This window comes from Haliotis asinina, chromosome 8 (genome assembly GCF_037392515.1).
Source record: "Haliotis asinina isolate JCU_RB_2024 chromosome 8, JCU_Hal_asi_v2, whole genome shotgun sequence".
Lineage (NCBI taxonomy): Eukaryota > Metazoa > Mollusca > Gastropoda > Lepetellida > Haliotidae > Haliotis > Haliotis asinina.
In genome coordinates, this window is record NC_090287.1 from 65097633 (window position 1) to 65123483 (window position 25851).

The 25851-nt window shown below is 40.5% G+C and overlaps 1 protein-coding gene across 1 annotated transcript; it reads left to right on the forward strand.

The window, feature by feature from the left end:
- Window positions 1-159: 159 nt before the first annotated feature.
- On the forward strand, window positions 160-25851 carry LOC137294793 (ATP-binding cassette sub-family B member 10, mitochondrial-like). The gene is made up of 12 exons (XM_067825903.1): window positions 160-571; window positions 7461-7867; window positions 8369-8503; window positions 8751-8897; window positions 11603-11738; window positions 13571-13666; window positions 15540-15746; window positions 16257-16336; window positions 16589-16769; window positions 20820-20863; window positions 21278-21312; window positions 21791-25851. Exons 1-12 carry the CDS (start codon window positions 364-366, stop codon window positions 22017-22019), a joined length of 1905 nt encoding a protein of 634 aa, XP_067682004.1. The 5' UTR covers window positions 160-363; the 3' UTR covers window positions 22020-25851.

The following is a 25851-nucleotide window of genomic DNA, read 5'->3' on the forward strand; positions in this document are numbered from 1 at the left end:
ATTGTTTACGTCATTTATCTCAGAAGAGGGCGCTGAAAGGCAAAAGATGTCAGCGTGCTGTATGTTCACGTGTGGAATGTTTTGATTTGCTTATTTGTAACATTAAAATATATTGCAGTGGCAAGAAAAACGTAACTACCGTAGCTATAATGCCATAAATTAAACTCAAAATGACAAAAAGTGTTTAGCCCTTGGATAGACAGTTGTCACTTGCTGTGAACTGTTGCATAAGCCTCATTTAGTCGGCAAGGCACAGCTCTTCACTGTCGCCGTGTCAGAAACTGTGACGAGTCGGGCTAGCTCATAGCTCCATCTGTGCAGACATATTCACGGCGATCGCATGCGTCACACGTATCACGAAAGATGAATTCTATAAGGATACTTGGAGGGTCACCTTTGCGGCCATCATCTGTGTGGAAGGTTTTGGTACAGTACCGGACACTAAAAACTTCCCCTATATGGCGTCAGAGGACCCCAAAAGTTCAGAACAGTTCAAAGATTGCCGTTCCCAAGATTTCAGAAGTAAAGCGACTTATTGGTTTGGCTAAACCAGAAAGATTGAAATTAGCAGGTAAGAGCCTCAGACATGACCTAGCATATTTGGTGAAGTTAAGTGCATGAGTGTCAGCACAGACCATATTATATGGTCTCTGGTATCAGCAACTTATGAGGTAACCCATGAAGATTAGGGTGAGAATATTGATCTTCACTAACCCATGCTTGTCATATGATGCGACTAACAGGATTGGGTGGTCTGGCTGGCTGACGTTGTTCACACGTCATCGGTTCCCGATGGTGCAGATTGATGCTCATGCTGAGGGTCATGGGATTGTCTGGTCCAGACTTGATTATTTACAAACAGCCCCCATATAGCTGGAATATTGGTGAGTGTGGTTTAGAACTACGTTCATTCACTCAGTCAATCAGCAACAAGGTTTCTCAGGTTGCAGGAAATATACTTCAAACTTTACAGACTTCTGGCCCTGTGTGACAAGCGACCATTTTAACAAATATCCTGCCACCATATTTCTATATTACTTGTTATGGCTCAATGAAAGGATATATGTGTTTCTTATGGAGAATTAAGAGGTGCTGAATCAGGAAATTCTAATTATTGTGTGAAAAAATGGAAGAGCTAGATATAGCGATAGAATCATGCCAAGTGGTTATAGTTAGAATGTAAGTAAAATTGTACCTAAACATGCCAGCCCACATGGCATAGTAATTCAGGTTTTGTCATGGATGGTCAGTTGTTTGTAAGGTAGTTAAAACCAGGTAAATAACTTCCATTGAAATATTTTTCAAAGCAAAATGTTGAGGTTGAATATTTTTCAAGTCACTATAGTATTTTCAAAGTAAATCCTGATTTCAAAACAGAACCTAACATATGTTTTACAGCCACATACTTCAATCAACAACGGTCAACAGATTTTGCAAAATATTCCTTGTTGTTTAAAGCTTTGTAACATTGACAAAATTATTGTCATGAGTTCACCAAATGATAGAAATCAGTGAAAAGGCAGTGGTTCACATGCACAATATTTGCTCATGCTTTTCTGCAAGTTGATGAATGATCCTCGTGCAATTCTTCTGGGTAAGGTTTGGTTCCCCCATCTTTGTGGAGAAATCAGTCTTCCATATATATGCATAACATACAATCAGTGCTTTAAGTGAGATGAAATTTTTGAAAGGGAGTATGTATTCTGGAATAACTTATGGATGGTGTTAATTGAAAAGCAGTGCTTCCCCAGGGATTATTTCCTTTCAAATGTATATTCCTGTATACTACAGAAGCTAGACAATTTATACAGAATCAGTCCTTCAGCCCGCATCTGTCTTTCAGAATACCCTGTCAGCCTCGAGGCTGCTTGTTTGGAAAACACATTCTGACTGTCATTTTGCCAGTGTGGGTTCAGGTTGGATGAAAGATCCTTTGCATTGCATGGATGGAGATGCTGAGTCTGACGCAATAAGTGCAGTACAGGATGATATATTCTGGATGCTATAGTGATATATTTTAGTGATTTAACTGATACTAGTGGCAGCAATGTCCAAGCTATTATGTCATAGGATGAATGGCTGGGCAAACCATGTGTTTGATGTTGTGAGCACTGGCTCATGCTGTTGTTACAGAATCTCGCCACCATTTCCATATAGTCATTCAATAGGTATAGGTTGCTGGGAAGTGTCAACAGCTGTGTAGATCATCTGCTCATGGTCTATGGCATAGCTGTTATTAGTTCTAGTACAATGGTTTGCACACTGTAAGTGCCAGTAAGTATTGTTCCACCACTAGGCAGATAACTATGATATCAACTGGTTATGATGACTGGATGAAAGCAGCATATAATATCACCATTCACATGGATCACAGATGGCTCAATTTCCTTGATGTTGATATGCAGGTGATGATCTGATAAGAAACATTCTCAACTTGATAGCTCTTCGTTTTATGTAATGAAATTTATCCACACATGTACATACCATTTCCATGCCATTTTAAAGCTTCCCAGTTGTTTACGGGGTAATATATGCTATTATATTTCCTTGCCACCACGTATTATTGATGTCCGTATCCATGATCGGTATTTCGTGACAATTAGCAAACTCCATGGGCTTAGTTTATTGTTTTATCAAATGTTTGGCAGGAGAGAAGATATATCCACTCTGTTCCATTGTTTTAGCAGGCTTAGGAACCAGGGTAATGTCATTCATTGGTAACCATGGTTATCACCAAAAGTGAAACTGGTTACTGTAATCGTATATATTTGGATGGGGTAAAATTTTGACGGAAGGTTCACAAGAGAGCTGTTAGTGCAGTTGTTTTTTCTCCCACTGAGTGGTAGCATCCATCACAAAGTTTGGTGGTTGTTGAAAAAATGAGTTGCCCTAGCGAAAATGAGATTCTTATAAAATTTTGCATGCATCCTCATGGTAGTTTACACAATAGTGCATTTGGATCAAATCCTCAATTTTTAAATTGGGCCCTGGGGAAGGATGTGTATACTTCAACTGATAAACTGAACATGTTCACATGCAGGGTTTGACCAGAGGAAATATCTTTTGTGTAATATGCATACCATTGATAATGGATACAAATACTCTACACTGCAAATGTGGTGTGACATAGATCTGGCAGTGATAATCTTTGAATTTGTCAGGATGGCAGATTGCATGTTGAAACAACCGTCATGTCTGTCATGTCTATCAGTGTCATGTCTATCATGTCTATCAGAGTCATGACTGTCATGTCTATCAGTGTCATGTCTATCAGTGTCATGTCTATCATGATGATCATGTCTCTCGGTCTTGCATGTCTATTCTTGTGAAACACACAAAGTTTATGGTCTTGTAGTTGATTTACTTCAAACTTACTCCAAATGTAAAGAACACATATATGATACGTTTACTGCTTCTGCAATAACTTGCATAGTCCAGGTTATCAGTTGGGCCAGAGTTGCTGGGTCTCCCAAAAAATATTACTGAACTCCAAAACTACCCTCTAACTTACACACACTGGGAGTCTACTTAGGCTGTGAGACGGCCATCTTCATGTGAATCTGTAGCCCCATCACACAGACTGAGATGTCAGTCTAAGAAAACTCAGTCTCAGTACTTTTCGTTACACTCCACTACTGAGTCTGACAAAACCTAGTAGGAGGTTGCGCCAGGTAACCTTTGAGTGACCCATGACCATCCAATCAAACATGAGAAGGGCAAACAGATTTAACCAATCAGACAACTACTACTGTTTAGGGTTTGGTGGGATCTAAAAATTTGCTAGTGACTGACACTGATACTTCAGTGAAAGAAACTCTGCATAAAACACAGGTATTTGACCTGCATGTATATGCTTAGGGCTTTCTGATGACATGGTTACCAGAAGCAAATATATCCGCAAGCTGACATCCATGAATATTGACAAAAAACCACTCTTTTCAGCGAGTGTTTACTCACTGTTGACAGTATTGCAGTGTGCTCCAGGTAGCGATCGTATGGAAAATAGCATTCGGAATCGTTCGGGTACAAACCTTTCCAAGGTAAAACATCAAAAGGTGTGTGCGAATGTCCAATTTTGCAATTTGGTAAGCTGTGTTCTGATTGGTCAGTTTCAGTTTCACAGGTTGCCTGACGCAACCACTTTTGTTGGACTAAGAAGTGGAGTGTAACGAAAAGTACTGAGACTACGTTTACTTACACTGACTGAGATGTGTGGCCAAGAGAATGACTTGATAACCACAACACAAACAGTGAAACATCACCCTTTTTGTCTATGTGACAACTTTAAAATAGGCCATAGAATACGACTATTATTTCTTCTGAGCTTGTGACATTCTGTGTGTGTTTCTGGACATCCATGGTGACTGCGTTCTGTATCTGCAAGGAGTTATCAGCCAGTATATCTGGTTGAGCTTATATTGGGACTGAGAGATGCTCAAGCTTATCTTGTTGCATAAGTCAGCAAGTTAATCATGTATTCATGTTAAAACACAACAGTTAAGCCTATCCATGATTGTCACTGAGTGCAGCCAGACATTGTAATCCAGTGAAAAAGTCAATATTCTTAGGAGTTTCATGGATGTAAAACATAGACTTAGCTTACTGCTGGGAATATTGATTCACTTATCTATTGTATTCAGGTTATTTGAGCAACTTTAAGCAGGCTGCCTTTTCTTTTCGTAAAGTGAAATGTAGCAAAGGGTGTTTGAAACTCAAGTGAATCTATGTTGTCAGCCAGTTGTCTACATTTTATATTTTGCAAATTCCTCTGAAACATGAAAACATGAGACCCATGAAACTGAAATTTGTATGCAGCCTGTAACGGTGTAGCTACATTTGCTTTGAAAATGGCGGCCGTTGTTACCAGTGATTAGTGCGCTCGGCAAATTGTGTTACGACCACAGTATTTATTGCTCGTGCCCGCCTTTATGTTATGTTAGTTTGTAGCCCACTTCTCATAGTATCGTTACATTAGTGTTAGTGTTAAGCAAGTTTTGGATTCACCGAGAGTTAACGTTTTCTCAGTCCGTTACTATGAAAGTAGTGGAAAAGAACTACTTTATAATTAAATATCTCTTTTGCACGTAGGAGTTAGTAAAATCATCTCATGAAGTTAGATAGGTTAGTTAGTTTCAGATCTTTCCATACATATATGATGAAAGATGCTATAATTGTTGCGTACAGGCAGGAGAAGGCAATTAGAGTATTTTAGAAACACAGATTTACTAACGAAGTGAATCTTGACTGGCAATGACAGGTTGTTTTCTCTGACGTCCGCTTTGGTCATATTTAAGCGAAAGGACCAAAATAGTACGGGGTCAGTAGGACATAAGCATGTAAACAAAACACACGTCAGCCAGGCACGTACGTCAGTCAAATTGGATACCTAGTGGAATATATATTGGACCCTTGGGAATTTACACTCTGGAAATGGAACAGTCGTTTCAAAGCTGAGTGAGTACTTTCTCTAGTGTTGCTAAGTAAGGGTAGTGTGACTGCCAAGTGTCAATCTGAGCATATTGAATTTTCACATTACTGACCTTTAGCCTTTGAAAACTTAGAGTTGACCTGCGTAAATTAGTGTACTGGCCAGTGCCAATCAGAGCATATTGTAGTTTTCAATCACTGACCTTTACATTTGAAAACGTAGAACGTGCCTGCATATTAGTTAGGCTTCTGTATATAGTAAGAGCCTGATAGTTGCCTTGTTAAGCTGCATTTATTCGTCACTGGTTGGATGATGTCGAAGTTTCCATAGTCTGCCAGCGAGTTGTCAATGTTTCCGGCAGAGTGTTGTTTTCGCCCTTGATAGTGAGCAACTACCTCATTGGTGTAGGTAGGGCAGGGTGAAGTATCTCATATAGTTGCTTTTAGGCAGGTTCATGTTGTGACTCTGTCATATGACTACTTGTTGATCGTCAGGAAATTGTAGGACACATCTGCATAATATTCCTCTCTGACGAAACGATGTCAAACCACATGTAGTCTTGCGTTGGTTCTAATACAATTTCTGAAATTCATCAACCTTGTTGCGTGCTGTTTCCACGTTTAAGCTACCTACAGGGTCTAGGCCTGCTAGATAGACTGTTGAGTGACTAATAGTGTATTCCACCGTAACACTGCCTTTTAAACTTTATTTTACCTGTGAAGATCCAGGGTAGAATAGGTTTTCAGAAACCATGCTTTCCACAAAAGGTGACGATTGGGGGTAAAAAAATACCATTGCCTGACTCCCGGGACAAGTCATTTTTCATTCCGGACAAACAAATGATGGTATCTCAGTTGTCCATGGGCAACTAGATAATTTCCGCTTACAGTTTCAAACTGAAAATAAACTTGGATTTCATTTCACGTCAACTCAAAATGTAGCTAATAAATTTTGCAGTAATAAAGCAGGGTTATCTTTCTTTGCTATTTATCACTTTTCGTTAAATAATCCACTAATCATGAACATCAAATACCATGTTGATTTATTCTTTTATAATTTTATCATCCCAATTATGTCATAAAAACAGGGCAAGTAGAAAATTAGTCATGCTGTTACTTTCTAAAAGTCACGTGGCAAGTGGCTTTACAACAATATTTGAAATCCTGACTATGCTGTCATAAGAGGTGACTAACAGGATCTGGTGATCAGCTCACTGACCTGCTTGACACATAGTCATTGGTTCCCCATTGTGCAAATCAATGCTCCTGCTGTTGATCACTGGATTGCATGTCCCAAACTCTATTATTTACAGACTGCAGGAATAGCAGGAATATTTGCCGAGTGCGGCATAAAACTAAACTCAGTCACTCACTCACTCTAAACTCTATTCACAGAATTATCCAAGTTTAAACGTAGCAGCCATATTGGAATCATCATTTCTGCATGTTTCATAGTGACATTGCATATATCAAATATCTGTGTGATGAGAGTGCTCACATTAGTATATATGTGAATTCCACAGTGGGAATGAACACAAAAGTTCATGTTCTACTGACATTACATTCTGTGTGTGAAATGTACCTAAAGAATGAGTACGATCAAGGTTGTGTCTCTGTCAGAAATCACAAGGGATGATTCCATTGGGAGATGTGACCGCTGCGAAACATGCAAGAATGTTTTTATTCCAGTGCAATAATAACTTGTTGTCATGGGAATTGGTTGATTCTGCAATGAACAAGCTCGCGGGGGATGCCTTTGACTTTACTTATGAGTGGATGGATGTATAATAGTGTCACTAATTTTGCAAAAATGACATACAGCATGTCAGTCTTACAATCACAGAATCAACTGCACCTACAACAAGAAGCTGTTATGGTTTAAAAAAAAGTTGTAGTTATGTTGAGAGAAGTTCTTGATCTCCTGTATTGCTAAGATACCAAACATGCTCCTATTGCCATCATGTGAATGTATTTATGTTTCGATATCAATGTTTGGTGTGGTTGTTATTCCACTGTGTAATGACTGCCTCCAGGTGCGGTGGGGCTGCTGGTGGTGTCAAGTAGCGTGACGATGGCCGTACCGTTCTGTATCGGGAAGGTGATTGACATTATATACACAGCATCACAGGAGGGCAAGATGGAGGAGAAGCTCAACTCTCTCTGCAAGATATTACTGGTGGTTTTTCTCATCGGAGGAGTCGCAAACTTTGGGCGGGTGTATTTGATGACAGTTGCAGGCCAAAACATCGTGAAGAGTCTTCGAGAAAAGTTGTTTAATTCAGTTATGAAGCAAGAAATTGGATTTTTTGACAAAACTAAGACTGGAGAGCTGATAAATCGTTTGTCAGCTGATACATCACTTGTTGGACAGTCTGTGACAAACAACATATCTGATGGACTGAGGTCGATAGCACAGGCTGTAGGTGGGGTTGGCATGATGGTGAGTTGGAGGGTTTTGATGTGAGTTACAGGGGTTGATGGTGGGTTGGGTGGATTGATGGTGAGTTGGAGGAGTTGATGGCAAGTTGGATGGGGATGATGGTGAGTTTGAGGGTTTGGTGTTGAGTTGGTAGGGGATGATGGTGAGTTGGACGGGGATGATGGTGAGTTTGAGGGTTTGGTGGTGAGTTTGAGGGGATGATGGTGAGTTTGAGGGTTTGATGGTGAGTTGGAAGATGATGAGTTTAACAAGGGTTCTGGTGTATAGGAGGGGATGTTGGTGAGTTTATCAGGTGTACTGGGGATTTAGAGGGGGAAGATTATGAATATGCTTGAGGGTTTGTTAAGACGTTGACATGGAAGTTCCAGATTTGTGTTGTTTGGTTACACAGTTGAAAGCTTGACACCCTCGGAATCATAAAGACAGGTAATTTTCAAATATTGATTTTCATATAATTTTATGCTACAATCATCAACTGTGTTTTATTGCTATTGTCTTCAGGTGTATGTCTCTGCCAAGCTAACAGCGATATCCTTAGGCATTGTGCCGCCTGTAGCCCTTGTGTCTATCATTTATGGTCGGTATGTGCGGAACATCACCAAGCAAGTACAGTCCTCTCTTGCCAGTGCTACTCAGGTAGAGAACTACTTTCCTGTCAACTCTATATGTTCCCACAAGGTAACAAACAGACGATGCATTTATAGTAGCAGACAAATAGAAGTCGTCAAGTGTTTCCAAACAGTAACATATTGATGAGGTGAGACAAGTACCAGTATGTACAGTGTAAGTGACATGTAGAAAATTTTAGTTCCAGATGCCTTGTTTTTTTATTTTCATGTGCTTGATTCTTTTGAGACTATGTTTTGTATCTTAACAACTGCAGCTTGCAGAAGAGAAGATAGGCAACATCCGCACTGTGCGAGCGTTTGCACAAGAGGAGAAGGAATGTGAAGCCTATAGTGAAAAGATTGACCATGTTCTGAAATTGTCATACAAGGAAGCATTGGCTCGTGGAGTGTTCTGGGGGTTTGTAAGTACCTACACAGCATCTTTGGTTCAATAAAGATCAATACTGGCTGGTATCAAAGATACAGCTTTACACCACAGGCGCTCGTGCCATTGCAAGGATTAATGATTTTTTTTAAACATGAAAATTTTAGATGTGCCCTGACTTGAAACACTTCACAGTAAAATATATCTAGACAAGGTCGGACACCTTATCCTTGCTAGACACCCACCTGCTTTGCTGATCGCTACGCTACCATCGTATGCAATCGATCTAAACTTCATCTAAGCATAATCATGGGTGACTGGCCAATCGATCATCTCTCCTGACAACTACCAGTCCTTTATTGTTATTTCTTCAAGTTGATTGAAAGTCGATTTTGACCCTCAACTAAATGATCTTGACAAAAATGGTGGATGATAGCAAGGACGTAAGGCTGGGTGTGGTCAAACCAAGCCCTCTCATTAGTCGATGCTTGATATATTGGCCATCAAGATATATTTTACTGTGAAGCATTTCAAGTCAGGGGTCATCTAAAAATGTTCATATTTTTAAAGAAAAATCTTTAATCCTCGCAATGACACGAGCACCTGTGCTTTACACACCTAACTTCCATCCTCTGGGATATCTGGTAACTGTGTATTCACTCTAAAATATGAATGATCCGGTGTGTCTGTCTGTCTATGAGTTAAATCTCCACGTGTTAGTCACAGAGATCAGGTAATATCGTTATGCAGTCAGAATGTATCCTGAGTTGTCTCCCCTGTTTCTGACAGCCCGAAATATCTGGTAAAGTGGTAATGCAGTTAGTATGTAGCGTGAGTTATCTACCTTGTTTCTGACAGATTTGGCTATCTAGGCCCACTTGCACAGAGCAATCTTAGGCCCCTACAAACAACTTTACAATCACCATACAATTGCCCAAATCCACTTGCTCAAAGACGATCTTAAGACAGCATGGATTTAAGATCGCGATCTTAGCTAAGATCAAACTCTTCAGCGTCGGAGGTAGAAATTTTTTAAAGTCAACTCAAGTCTACAGTTATCTGCAAGTGCGCAAATAGACCATGGAACTGGTTACTGCACACAACTGATTTGCCTTAGTTGCACCTTGCAGAATTTTCTTGAAAATAAATAAATAAATAAATAAATAAATAAATAAATAAATAAATAAATAAATAAATAAATAAATAAATCAAACAAAAAGCAACGCACCCACAAATCTTTGAAGAAAATACTAACGTGGAAGATAACACATACAATCGCTCGTACCTTGTGGGTTATTCTCTAATTTTTGTACATTCAAATTTGATTTATGAACTAAGAATGTGTTACTGCAACCACAGAAACATCATGTTTTATGAAAATATTGAAATACAAACAAATACATTTGGCTGTGGGGTTATTGACCAAATAGTCATGAAAATTAAAAGATAACATATAAACAAACATTCATTATGATATAACACCTAAATGTACCACGATTTGTCAGTGGCTGTCAGTGAAACATAGTTTGGCATTTGGTCGGTGTTATTTGGAGTAAAATCCCAAACGTATCCCACAAGCATTAGATTTGTAAAGATATGAAAGGGTGACATGACTCTGGAAGTGTTGTGGAAAATGTACGACAGGGAAATATGAAAACAATATTATTCCGTGTGTGTTGTATGTGTTATTAAGTACTTATCCACAGTATGTTAATTACTTTACTCTAGTTTGTTGATAATTATTTCTTCTTTTTGTTAAAAAAACTTTTTATGCAAATTTCACATACCTCAGCAAGTGTATTTTTCCTGTTTGAAGAATACCTATATTTAAAATGCATAGATTAAAACTCTTGTCTCTCGTCAGATTTAATTTTAGTTTTTAGAATTAGAAAAAAAAAACCCATAATTTTGTATGTTGTCCATCTGTAGATTATTTTAATGATAAACTAAGACCAAATCATTGACCAAAAATAAGATACTGCTATATGTCGAGATCTGCAATGTCACAACATGGCATACATTGCATTTGGGCATGGCAGATTTTACGGCAACGGCATAATATGCATAGGGAAACCACTCCCATCTTGCGTAAAAACTATGATTAGCTGCCCTTGAGTTATTAAAAAGGTCATAGCCACTGCTAATCGCATGCAGACACCTTTCATTAGTATCCTTTCCGTGTTTATCAAAAAGGTATGGAGTTTGTACTTTTTTCCAATACCGAATCAGGTGAGAATCGTACTTTATGATATTGACTTGATAATGAGTTTGTTCACTACCGCAAATAATGATATTTCAGACGTTAAATTGATGTTGCATTCTCTGTGTTGTTGAAGTGTCGAGGTGAATCATGCAGTTTTATGCAATATAAAAGCAATCTCCAAACGTAAAGCTAATTATTTGCGTGAATCTGATGCCATTTTGCTACTGACTACAATGATCTTAGCTCCTTACAATTGGTTCTGACCAATTGTAAGTTTTGATTGTAACTTACAATGATCTTAGCCTACAATCGCTATGTGCAGGTGGGTGGCGATTGTAGATGAAGCCTAAGACTGTGATATTAAGGATTCACAATAAATGTAGCTCTAAGATCGTTTTGTGCAAGTGGGCCCTGGTAGTGCTATCATGCTGTCAGTAGGTATCATTATTTATCTCCCTTGTTTCTGACAGACTTGGCTATCTGGTAGTGCTGTCATGCTGACAGTATGTATCATGATTTTTCTCCCTTGTTTCCGACAGACTGGGCTGTCTGGTAACGTTATTGTGCTGTCTGTGTTTTACTATGGTGGACTGATGATGACTGAGTCACAGATGACGGTTGGAGAGTTGTCTGCGTTCCTCCTGTATGCAGCCTATGTGGGAGTGTCCATGGGAGGTGAGCTGTCACAACTTGTACACACTGCAATAAGTGAGCTTGTTTACCTGAGGTGCATTCTTATGGTGTGACTTGCTGCAACAACTTGTAGCATGCAACACAGTTTGCAGTGTGAGGACTCACAAATTGTAACAATTTGATATCACAGACAACTACTCACAGCCAAGTTGAAAAACATAGGATTGCCGTAACGCATACTACAAGTCACAAGCTCTTGACCATCAAAATGCTTAGATCTGTGGTCACCTCAGTGTTTTCTTTATGTTATTATCAGAGACACAATTTAAAAAGTTCAACTAGACCAGAGAAGAAACCAAACCACATCGCTTAAAGGTCACATGCAACCAAAAAATCAAACGTAATTAAAACACATTTATCACTTATTCATGACATATAATATACATTGCTGCTTTTAAAAAACAAATAAACAAAATTATAAGCGTACAATCGCGATTCAAAAGTGCAATATTTTGTACTTGGGCTTACTTCCCCTGAAACGAAGCCCTCGGGAGACCGAACCCAGTCACAGCACCTGGATGTGCACTCAAGTGTAACGACGGATTCTGATTGGCTGTTTCATTTGCTGATCTGCTGAGGGTTCATTGTGTGTACAGACAGATGATCTGTTTGATGGGCACTTTAGAAGTATAGCGAGTCACAAGGAAGTAAGATTCTTTATGGATAACAACTTCTTTTTGTGTACTTGATGCGTCGTTTCAGTATGGATTCATATACTGTTGTCAAACAAAATCATACACACTAAAACAAGCCGTTATCCATGAAGAATGTATATAGAGATGTTGGGTTTTGAAAATACATGTTTTCCGAATTTGCGCTCGATCCAATCAAAAATGACATCAGTAGAGATGGTAAACTACTGCGTGGCTGGAATCTTTCATTCGTCCAAGTACAAGGCAGGACTTGAAACTGACGAGTTTGCACCAGTTTCCGTCAGATTCAGTCATCCGAAAAAAGTGAATGTAGTTTGTTTGCAACCCACAGACATAAAAACATGTCATGTGTATCACACGTGCCTAATTACATAATGCGGCAGAGACGGGACTCGGGTGCACGAGTCATAAATCAACTTATTTTCTTTATGTCGTATACTCTGATAGGTGTTAAGTTCAAAGTACACGTGGTCAATGATTGAAGCTGTGTACTGCATGTTGTCTTTAGCAGACAGGCAGGCAGACATATAGGTGTGAATAAACCAGACACTGAGCTTTCTCTGTGACAGAGACTGCTTACCACAATCAACAAGTTTTTTTACGTAACGAGTAGATCATTTACTTGTTTGTGTACACAACCAAGATTAGACTACTGCTCACGACCTCAGACGCTGGGCATGCATACTGTTTCAAGCTCCGCGAACCTATTCACTGCGCATGCCTTATGGACGCAGCGCAGCACAGCTGTTGAAACCAGTTTTCCCCCCAGCGCTTGGGGGAATTTAGTGAAACGTTTGAACTCCGATTTCGCTGGGCTTTTTTTTCATCGCATTTTTTTCAACTTTACAGGTTGAATTAGCATTTTTTATGATTTGTTTCGGTAAGTGCATACCGAAAGGTACCAGAATCTGCAAAGTTGTGTTTTACGTTGCAAGTGACCTTTAAGGTTTCTCCTTCTGTTTCAATGACTGACAGCTACTACTAGTCAATAATGCCAGTGGGTTTATAAGTCGCACCGTGAGAACACACTTTTAACCTACAAAATAATGTTTATGATTTCTTATTTTCACATAATTACTAACTGTAAGCTCATCTAAGATGGTTTCTGAATATGTTTATTTTATGCTATTTCATAGATAGTATGTATGGTATATTTTGCAGGCTTGACGACTTTCTACACAGAGCTGATGCGTGGTCTGGGGGCAAGTTCCCGACTCTGGCAACTGATGGACAGACAGCCCCAAATTCCAGTGACAGGTATGCACTCAGTCCCTTCTTCCCCTCCTCACCCACTGCCGTCTTGTTTCCCCCCCCACTCCTTCATTCACTGCCATCTTGCTTCCCTCACACATTCCTTCACTCACTGCCGTCTTGCTTCCCTCACACATTCCTTCATTCACTGCCGTCTTGCTTCCCCCCACTCCTTCACTCACTTCCGTCTTGCTTCCCCCCACTCCTTCACTCACTGCTGTCTTGCTTCCCCCCCACTCCTTCATTCACTGCCGTCTTGCTTCCCCCCACTCCTTCATTCACTGCAGTCTTGCTTTCCCTCCACTCCTCTGTTCACTGCCATCTTGCTTCCCTCACACATTCCTTCACTCACTGCCATCTTGCTTCACCCCCACTCCTTCACTCACTGCCGTCTTGCTTCCCCCCAGTCCTTCATTCACTGCAGTCTTGCTTTCCCTCCGCTCCTCTGTTCACTGCCATCTTGCTTCCCTCACACATTCCTTCACTCACTGCCATCTTGCTTCACCCCCACTCCTTCACTCACTGCCATCTTGCTTCCCCCCAGTCCTTCACTCACTGCAGTCTTGCTTTCCCTCCACTCCTCCGTTCACTGCCATCTTGCTTCCCCCCACTCCTTCATTCACTGATGTCTTGCTTCCCCCCCACTCCTTCACTCACTGCTGTCTTGCTTTCCCCCACTCCTTCATTCACTGCCATCTTGCTTCCACCACTCCTTCACTCACTGCTGTCTTGCTTTCCTTCCACTCCTCCGTTCACTGCCATCTTGCTTCCCTCACACATTCCTTCACTCACTGCCATCTTGCTTCACCCCCGCTCCTTCACTCACTGCCGTCTTGTTTCCCCCCACTCCTTCATTCACTTCCGTCTTGCTTCCCTCACAAATTCCCTCACTCACTGCTGTCTTGCTTTCCCTCCACTCCTTCATTCACTGCCATCTTGCTTCCCTCACACATTCCTTCACTCACTGCCATCTTGCTTCCCCCCACTCCTTCACTCACTTCTGTCTTGCTTCCCCCCACTCCTTCACTCACTGCTGTCTTGTTTCCCCCCCCATTCCTTCATTCACTGCCGTCTTTCTTCCCCCCCTCCTTCATTCACTGCTGTCTTGCTTCCCCCCCACTCCTTCATTCACTGCAGTCTTGCTTCCCCCCCATTCCTTCATTCACCGCTGTCTTGCTTCCCCCCCACTCCTTCATTCACTGCCGTCTTGCTTCCCCCCACTCCTTCATTCACTGCTGTCTTGTTTCCCCCCCACTCCTTCATTCACTGCTGTCTTGCTTTCCCCCCCCCATTCCTTCACTCACTGCCATCTTGCTTCCCCCCCACTCCTTCATTGCCATCTTGCTTCCCCCCCACTCCTTCACTCACTGCTGTCTTGCTTCCCTCACACATTCCTTCATTCACTGCCGTCTTGCTTCCCCCCAACTCCTTCACTCACTGCTGTCTTGCTTTCCCTCACACATTCCTTCATTCACTTCTGTCTTGCTTCCCCCCACTCCTTCATTCACTGCCGTCTTGCTTCCCCCCCACTCCTTCATTCACTGCTGTCTTGCTTCCCCCCCACTCCTTCATTCACTGCCGTCTTGCTTCCCCCCACTCCTTCACTCACTGCCGTCTTGCTTTCCCTCCACTCCTTCATTCACTGATGTCTTGCTTCCCCCCACTCCTTCACTCACGTATGCACAATCCAAAATTTAATTCATTGTTTAATGATATCAGAGCCATGTGAAAACCACATAAATCTGGAGCGTTGATAGATAGCAAGGTTCATGGCAGTGGGGTATATTGTCATCAGAAGTCACAGTAGTCGTGTTGTGACCCAGAATCCCCAAGGTACCAACTAGTATATACAGCATATTATATCCAGTCTATATTTCAGCTGGTCTGTCTCCGTCCATTCCACCCCGGGGCAACATAAGCTTCAACAACATCAATTTTCATTATCCATCCCGTCCCGACACAACAATTTTCTCGGACCTGAGCTTGAATGTCCCATCTGGCTCTGTAACTGCTGTAGTTGGTCCCAGCGGGTCAGGAAAGTCCACGCTAGGTGCTCTGCTTCTCCGTATGTACGATCCCATGCAGGGTAAGTGTACTCCATTCCACTCTTACATATGTACGATCCTTCACATGGTATGTGTACCCTACAACACTACATATGTACGATCCCATGCATGATACGTATACTCTATTCCCACACAGGGTGAGTACGCTCAATGATGCTCCTCTGTATGTACAATCCCATACGTGTATGATCCCACACAGGGTGAGTACACTCTGCGCTACTGCATTTCTGTAATTATTCACTATAGGAGCCCATGCCACTTAGTCACTTCCTGCTCAGCTTTCCTATGAGTTACAGTGACTTACCATGTTCATATTTTACAGTGCACATATTAGGAGTAGCTGCAGCAAGGTATACGATATTCTTAGATCCTTCACTGTAGCAATCACAGTGCTCAGACAGTCCCATGCTTTATCAAAGATTCATTGCACTGAGATTGCCGTCACAGCTAGACTTGAATGAGTCTACCTTTGCTAAGGGAGAGCACAAGTTTGCTGTACTGGGAGTTGACAACATATGACTAATTTGTAGGAAGTGTCCAGCTTGATGGCCAAGATATCCGTGAGTTGAACCCCACCTGGCTCAGGAATCAGATTGGAACTGTAAACCAGGTAGGTTATATTGTCTGCCATGTATCATCACCTGTATTTGTATATTTTCTCTTGTTAGCCTTGTGTCTGCTAATGGCAGTTTCCATGGCTGATTGATACGTGTCCTGCTGTCCCTGAAGTTGTCACACTGTTGCCAATATCACAGGTTGTTATCGCTGAAATGACCTAATCGTGAGTAATAAATCCATTCAGGTTTCAAATATGAACTTTTTGAAGTGTCAAGTATATGCAAGAATGTGCTGTGATTCCCAGGAGCCAGTGCTGTTCTCCTGCTCCATCGCTGAGAACATCGCCTATGGTGCCTCCAACCCAACCACTGTGACAAACAACCACATTGTTATGGCAGCCAAACAAGCTAATGCTTACAGCTTTATCCAGTCATTCCCAGAGGGCTTCCAGACTGTTGTCGGGGAGAGAGGGCACATGTTGTCAGGTAAGTTCAGAGTATCACCAGGATGGAAGCTATTAATGCACATTATGCCACTGGATACAAGAACAGTGTCTTCCTTCTATCCCATGATAATGACAGGTCACCTTCAAGACTCAAGGAAATATAATTCAGTGTGTCATGGCTACACTCCTGCAGGACAGATTGGTGCATCTCCTTGCAAAGAAGACGCCTTCCTTCAAGTCACTGTGGTTTCAAGTTTCTAGTACCTCTCCATCAGTGCATGTCTGTGAGGTCTGTGTTAGTCCTGTAGTAGTTTTCCTGTCACTGTTAGCACTTATATATATATACTCAACCAAAAAAGTTTAGCACGCTTGTATACAAAATGACATAAATCATAATATACCCAAAATAACTTGTATTTTCAAATCATACCATTATCACATTTCATTTATCGGCTAGAAAATCACCAAAAGCTGTGTTCAGTGTTCCCAACAATGTCTCCACACTCCCAAACTCGAGAAGGGCGTCTGAGGCCACAAATGTCAGTATAATGTGTGACCTCCATTGGCCTGAATCACAGATGTACATCGATGTCACATGATGTCAACAACTGCTCTGATCTCACCAACGTTATAGGTCACATGCAACATAAATCACAACTTTGCCGATTCTGATACCTTTTGGTAAACATTTACCGAAACAAATCATCAAAAATGCCAGTTGAACCTATAAAGTTGAAAAAAATGCGATGAAAAAAATGCTCGTAAAATCAGAGTTCAAACGATTCACTAAGTTTCCCCCAGCGCTGGGGGAAGTAGTGGTTTCAACAGCTGTGCTGTGCTGCACTGCGCTCGTAACACATGCACAGTGCATAGGTGCGGAGTTTGACACGGTATGCTTGCCTGGATGAGCAATGAGCAGTATCCTAATCTTGGTTGTGTACACAACTATGTAAACAATCTACTCATTACATAAAAAAACATGTTGATTGTGGTATGCAGCCTCTGTCACAGAGAAAACTCAATGTCTGGTTTATTGACATCTATATGTCTACCTGCCTGTCTGCTAATGACAATACGGAATACACAGCTCCAACCATTGACCACATGCAATTTGAGCTTAACACCTATGAGGCTATACGCCACAAACAAAATAAATTGATTTATGACTCGTGCACCTGAGTCCTGTCTCTGCCACATTATGCAATTAGGCAAGTGTGATACTTGTACACATGACATGTTTTTATATCTGTCCATTTTACTTGGATGACTGGATCTGACAGAAACTGGTGCAAACTCTTGTCAGTTTCAAGTCCTGCTTTGTACTTTGATGAATGACAGATTCAAGCCACGCTGTAGTTCAGCATTTCCACTGAGATGATTTGAATGCAAATTCAGAGAACATGTACAGTCAGACCTCGTATATCCAAACTTCAGATATCCGAATACCTCAGTTTCCGAACATTCCTCACAAAAAACGAATTTTTCTAGTGACAATTTACCTTGTATATCCGAATGTTCGGTTTCCGTGAACGCTGGTCAGTTTTACTAACGAAACCTCAAAAAGTGTACAAATTGCTGGCATTGGCAAGATGTCGGATGTGTATCGCTTATTAACAGTGATCACTGCTTTTACCTTTGTTGTTGGTGAGATATCAAAACACGAAGTCTATCATGTCTGCCGCTTCCCAATTCATTGTGTGTCTAGCTAGTTCATGTATTGTTTATTGAAGACATGTATTTATCACCGGGCGTCCAGATGTTATGTTGAATAAAGAATGGTACATGCGTACAATGTAGTTATGCTTCAATGTTGTTTTGTTTTAGGTCCTGCTTCAGACATCTGAATGACTCGTATATCCGAACAATTCAATAAAAAACCAAAGTGTTCGGGTAAACGAGGTCTGACTGTATTTACAAAACCCAACATCTCTATACACATTCTTTATGGATAACAACTTCTTCTAGTGTATATGATTTTGTTTGACAATGGTATATGAATCCATACTGAAACGATGCATCAAGTACAATAAAAGAAGTTGTTATCCATAAAGAATCTTACTTTCTTGTGACTCGCCATACTTCTAAAATGCCCATCAAACAGATCATCTTTCTGTACTCACAATGAGCCCTCAGCGTATCAGCAAATGAACCAGCCAATCAGAAGCTGTTGTTACACTTGGGTGCACAGCCACCCGCTATGACTGGGCTCGATCTCCCGAGGGCTTCATTTCGAGTGAAGTAAGGCCAAGTATAAAATATTGCGCTTTTGAGTGAGTGAGTGTGTCAGTTTAGTTTTACGCCGCATTCAGCAATATTCCAGCTATATGGCGGCGGTCTGTGTATAATTGGGTCTGGACCAGACAATCCAGTGATCAACAACATGAGCATCGATCTGCACAATTGGGAACCGATGACATTTGTCAACTAAGTCAGCAAGCCTGACCACCCGATCCCGTTAGCCACCTCCTACGACAAGCATAGTCACCTTTTATGGCAAGCATGGGTTGCTGAAGGCCTATTCTACCCCAGGACCTTCACGGATCTGCACTTTTGAACCGTGATTGTACGCTTATAATATTGTTTATTTGGTTTTTTTCAAGTAGCAATGTATATTATATGTCATGAAAATGTGATAATTGTGTTTTAATTATGTTTGATTTTTTGGCTGCATGTGACCTTTAATGTTACCCTTAATGTTACCCCATTCCCGTATGAATGCAAGTTTAGGGTCATGGAGGTTATCAATATGGGGGTGAAATTCTCGGATCCTGCCAAGAATATCCCAAACATGGTGTATGGGAGAGAGGTCTGGGATCTTGCTGGCCACTGCAGAGGTTGAACATTGTGCTGTTGAAGAAGGTTCCTGAGTAGCATGGCAGTGTGTGGCCTAGCGTTATCCTGCTGAAACGTAAAGCCAAGATTTTGTTGCAAAAAAACAACTAGTTTGATGATTTCATCACAATATCGTTGTACATTGAGATTTCCACAGACGACAATCAAGTCCGTTTTATCCCCAGCATGGATCCCAGCCCAAACCATAATGCTCCCTACGCCATATCGGTAATGTTCAATGACGTTATTCACATCATAACGTTCACCTGCTCGACGCCATATCTGATGTCTCCTGTCAGCAAACTGACGCAGAATCGTGATTTGTCCGTGAATAATGTCCTGTTCCACTGTGCATGATGCCATTGTTGATGAATGTGTGCCCATTGTAAACATGCCTGTCTGTGACGTTGAGTCAAGGGTACCCCAACCACTGGGCATCGGGCATGCAGTCTTGCGGCATGTAGGCGATTCATGACAGTTTGAGGGTGAACAATAGTGCCTGTAGCATGTTGCAATTCACGGGCCAACTGTGGTGCACTGGTAAACCTGTGACGTCGAGATGGCGTCACTAAATATAGATCTTTCCTGGCCAGTTTCATGCACACATGCCCAGAGACGTGAAATTGTGGTCCTGTGCACATTGAAATGATGCGCTACTTCCTGAAAGGTTTGACCAGCATGCAGTCTCCCAGTGGCTTCGTGTTGTTGACATTAAGTCATGCATCTTCTACAGCCCATGCTGAATGCTTGAAAAATGTAAACGTTTTTTACGTTCTAGAGAATGCCTTAATATGTGTGCATTAAAGCTTCGAGCACTGGGTGGTTTTGTTCTGTGTCACACAGGAAAATGCCTTTCCCATGATTACCATCAACATCTGAAAGAAATGTACATACATTTCGATTTTTCGTCACTCATCAATGCCAAGAGATTTGACAGTGTAAACTTTTGAATTTCAGACAATTTGGAGCAGGATTATCATTTTAAAGACTCATTTACCCCATGGTGCTAAACTTTTGGTTCAATATATATATAAACCTATCACTTTGGGGAATGCGCTGTCTCCAGTGTGATAACATCTGTAACATCCTCTGTGAAAAGGGACCTGGTGGGTATTATGTCAAATCAAGGTGATGGTCAGATAACATGGATTGGGATTTACTGAACCTATCAGATATTGTATAGTGTGGATTAACAGACTAAACCTTCAAATCTGGATTCAGTGAGAGACTGTTGAACAGTTTGTATCTTTGTCTGCAGGTGGCCAGAGACAGAGAGTTGCTATAGCAAGAGCGATCTTGAAGGTAGTATACAAATATATAAAACACTAACTATTGCTCACAAAAGAAGCATGAAGAATTCTTTTTGTATGAGTATAATTACTATTTCTTTCAGCATGGCAGATTATTGTCATATGTAAAAATCTAGTGTTCTTACACTTCTTTCGAGTAGCATGTACATAGTGTCTGCATTTAAAGATCATTGTTGCACCTCATTAATCTGAATTTTTAATCTTCTTCCTGTCTTAAAATGTTTGGTCCTGCCTTAGCATCATGAACAGGGGTCATGCTTGTGTGAGAACATGTAAGGTCCATACTGTTGGCTGGTCAGGTTACACTCAATAAGGTACCCTATGCTCTAATGGGGCATCTATTCTGGGGATTACGTGCGAAGAAATAAGAAATCATTTAAGTGACAGTCTGTCCTTTTGCTTCTAGGATCCCAGGATTCTACTTCTGGATGAAGCCACAAGGTATGCCAACAGAAGTTTTCTTATCTAATCTGGATATAGAAATTATCTTATACTTGTGTATAGCTGGTGTGTTTATCACCTGTCTAGCGTTAGTGTATTACCTGTGTCACGCAGATGTACTTCCTGTGTAGTGTGAATGTATTACCTGTGTCAAGTGTACTACTTGTGTAGCGTGAGTGTATAACCTGTGTCAGGTGGGTGTACTACTTGTGTAGTGTGAATGTGTTACATGTGTCAGGTGTAGTACCTGTGCAGCGTAAGTGTATTAAATGTGTCAGGTGGGTGTACTACCCATGTAATGTGAGTGTATTACCTGTGCCATATGGGTGTATTAACTGTGTATCATGAGTGTATTACCTGTGTCAGGTGAATGTACCTGTGTAGCTTACTAATAAAGTGTTAGTGTATTACCTGTGTAAAGTGGGTGTATTTCCAGTGTAGCCTGAGTGTATTACATGTGTGTTTCTGTATATTATAGTGCCCTGGACGCAGAGAGTGAGTATCTTGTGCAGGAAGCCTTGGAGAGGTTGCTTGTAGGCCGGACAGTTATCACAATAGCTCACAGACTCTCTACAATCAAGACAGCCAGTCAGATAGCTGTGATAAACGATGGCTGTATTGTGGAAGTCGGGAGCTACGATGAACTAATGCTGCTGACAGATGGGATGTTCCGGAGATTGGTTGAAAGACAAACTATAACACGATGAGAAGTGGCATAATTTACAGACATGAGTTCCACATCAAACTATATTTTATATTTTATGCATCATTGTAGCTGATGTGTGAATGATGTATCAAATCATAGCAGCTGGGATGTAAGTGACATCACATCATAGTAACTGGGATGTAAGTTATATATCAGATCATAGTAGCTGGGATATACGCGATATATCACATCATAGTAGCTGGAGTGTGAGTGATGTATCACATAGTAGCTGGGGTGTGAGTGATGTATCAAATCATAGCAGCTGGGATGTAAGTGACATCACATCATAGTAACTGGGATGTAAGTTATATATCAGATCATAGTAGCTGGGATATAAGCGATATGTCACATCATAGTAGCTGGAGTGTGAGTGATGTATCACATAGTAGCTGGGGTGTGAGTGATGTATCAAATCATAGCAGCTGGGATGTAAGTGACATATCACGTCATAATAGCTGGATGTAAGTGATATATCACATCATAATAGCTGGGATGTAAGTGATATATCACATCATAGTAGCTGGGATGTAAGTGATATATCACATCATAGTAGTTGGGATGTAAGTGATATATCACATCATAGTAACTGGGATGTAAGTGATATACAGTGCAAGCTGTCTTACTCGGACCCTAAGTTACTCAGTTTTCTATATAATTGGAACCGAATTGTTGGTCCCAGCAGAAGTTAACTTAGTTATCATTGCATATAGGCTAACTAATTTGGACTTCATGTAACACGGATTTTGGACTGAAATCTCAGCCCTTCAAGGTAATTTACTATGAAAACATCGCTAATTAACTTGAACTAGTGGGACTGCATGAGGCGGAAGTGCTTTGTAGTTAGCCAATTACCGACTTCAAACTTATTATGAGGTGTGATGGTAACCAATTAACAAAAGGAATTAACAAATCAGTTCAGCAAGCTGACACAACTCACTCAGTGTCATTTTGATGGTATGTGATTTTGTTATTAACCAATGATAAGTTGTATTTGTTGATTTCTGTGGAGAAGATTGAATCACACATGCTTCCATACAAGGGTGTTACCATGCTTGTGGATAAGACATGAAATGTATGTTGCATTGGAAACCAGCGGTCAACAGAACATTCTAACAATAAATTTACAAAAGATGAGGTGATATTTATTACGGAATTACAGTTTTGATAATCTACTGATACGCAATAATGTTAATGATCATCTTTTGCGCTATTACCCCGAAAACACGTGACACCATGGTAGTTGTGTCTTTCATCATAAAAGTACCATGCATGCTTATCTCCTGTTCAAGGGAGCTAACTCTTGACTCTCACCAGTCCAATTCGGACTCCTCGTAATTTGGACAGAAAAGTTGGTCCGAGTCGAGTCCGAATTAGACAGCTTCCACTGTATCACATCATAGTAGCTGGGGTGTGAGTGATGTATCACATAGTAGCTGGGGTGTGAGTGATGTATCACATAATAGATATGGTGTGAGTAATGTATCACATAGTAGATGGGGTGTGAGTGATGTATCACATAGTAGATGGGGTGTGAGTGATGTATCACATAGTAGCTGGGGTGTGAGTGATGTATCACATAGTAGATGGGGTGTGAGTGATGTATCAAATCATAGCAGCTGGGATGTAAGTGACATCACATCATAGTAGCTGGGATGTAAGTGATATATCCCATCATAGTAGCTGGGATGTAAGTGATGTATCACAACATAGTTGCTGGGATGTAAGTGATATATCACGTCATAATAGCTGGTAGGTAAGTGATGTATCACATCATAGTAGCTGGGATGTTAGTGATATATCACATCATAGTAACTGGGATGTTACTGATATATCACATAGTAGCTGGGATGTAAGTGTTATCACATTATAGTAGCTGGGACATAAGTGATATATCACATCATAGTAGCTGGGATGTAAGTGATATATCACATCATAATAGCTGGGATGTAAGTGATGTATCACATCATAGTAGCTGGGATGATAGTGATATATCACATCATAGTAGCTGGGATGTAAGTGATATGTCACATCATAGTAGCTGGGGTGTAAGTGATATGTCACATCATAATATCTGGGCTGTAAGTGATGTAACACCTTATTTTGGCTGGGATATAAGTGGTTTACCAGTTCATGGCTTTTACATTGTTGATGGAATGTTGACAGAGCTGTGTGATACAATGTATGATACATTTCTCTTTGTGTAAACATACTGGAAGAAGTGAGTTTTTGTTGATGCAGTAATAATATATGCAAAGTTTTAGTTTGCAAGTGTTGCTTTGATGATTGTCATTCCATAATATTGTTAATAGTAGTGAATGGCAGTTTCTGATAAGGTTTTAATTATTTTTTTACAATTTTGTATAACTAGTCACAGAATTGTTTAAAACTGTCTTGTTTCATTTTGTTGTGTATTGTTGATGGCATATATGTGCCACTTCGTTTTCCTGTGGCTTATGGTATAATTGTGTCACTTTGTTCTGACGAGTATATTTCATAGTGCAAAGAATGTACATAATAGAATTTGTTACAGAATAATATATATACAAATACATATATCACATACCAGCTTTTGGTGTATTTGAGAGGAGCACTTAGTGAGTTATATCAAATATTACATGACTGCCAGGGACTTGGTTGCTATTGTTCGCTGAATCTCCTAAACTTTAACATGGTCAAAATGCGTGTGCTTGTTTCATGCAGTTTTTAAGGGTGGCCAAACGGTTAATGCTCAGGTGTTACATTTAACACAGACCGGTTTCTACAACATTCATGATACGTCCCTAGTCAGACACTAAGACGGCAAACATCAGATTCAGGTCCAGAACATATTTTGAGAAAAGTGAGTGAGTTTTATGATGCACTCAGCAATATTTTAGCAGTATGGTGGTGGAATGTAAATAATCGAGTTTGGACCAGACAATCCAGTGACTGACAGCATGATCATGGAATCTATATAACAGGGATATGATGACGTGTCAACCAAATCAACAAACCTCACCCATTTGTTGCTTGTTTCGACAAGCGTGAGTTGCTGAATACCAATTCTAGCCTGGATCTTAATGGGTCCAGGGCTTTTAGGAATCACAGTCTAATTATTTGTAGTAGAAGACACTTGGGTAGTCTAATGAGTATAGCATTCGCTTGTCAAGTAGATGGACTTTCAAGGTGGGAACATTGTGTTAAGTCTTGTGTCCTCATCGATCTTCACTCACTCACATTAAAATGAAAAGCAGAACTTGCCTGTAACCATGGTTACTGGTCAACATTCATCAGATCAGATCAGATGCTTTTGTCTTCCCATTGCCATGACATGCTCATTCTATACAGTACTGGTGTGTGTGTACACAGACTCTTCCCAGAAATTATTTTGAAAATTTTTATTTCCTAATACTGAGAATAGAATTGTAAAATTGGTGTTACATTATGTAGTAAGGTACTCAATATGGGAGGCAACTCTTGACTCAAGAACCTTACTAAGTCAAGAGTTATCTCCCCTAAGTATTGAAAAAAAACCTAAGAGAATCATATCTCAACATAATCATTTAAGTAAAACTATATGTTACATTCTTGTATAAGATATTTGCTGGAAGAACTTTCTCAACAATTTCTGAGAATACTATACATATGTTATAACATATCAGTGATGGCTGTGAGCTCCTTCACATGACATTAATATGCAACCTGACCATATGCATACAAAGACATCAGTAAGTGTGATTCATGAAGTCATACATTACTGTATTTGTGAACAGCACGATGCAATGCATCCTGGTCTATTGTTTTTATACTCTCTACCCTACTTTTCAGAGACATAATAAACACCACAAAACTGC

What these genes read in the sequence shown, in the direction of transcription:
- LOC137294793 (XM_067825903.1), top strand. Translation starts at nt 364, where the DNA reads ATGAATTCTATAAGGATACTTGGAGGGTCACCTTTGCGGCCATCATCT. An exon ending in GTGGAGTGTTCTGGGGGTTT is followed by an intron (nt 8,898 to 11,602) that starts GTAAGTACCTAC and finishes TGTTTCCGACAG; the next exon opens with ACTGGGCTGTCTGGTAACGT. An exon ending in TATGTACGATCCCATGCAGG is followed by an intron (nt 15,747 to 16,256) that starts GTAAGTGTACTC and finishes ACTAATTTGTAG; the next exon opens with GAAGTGTCCAGCTTGATGGC.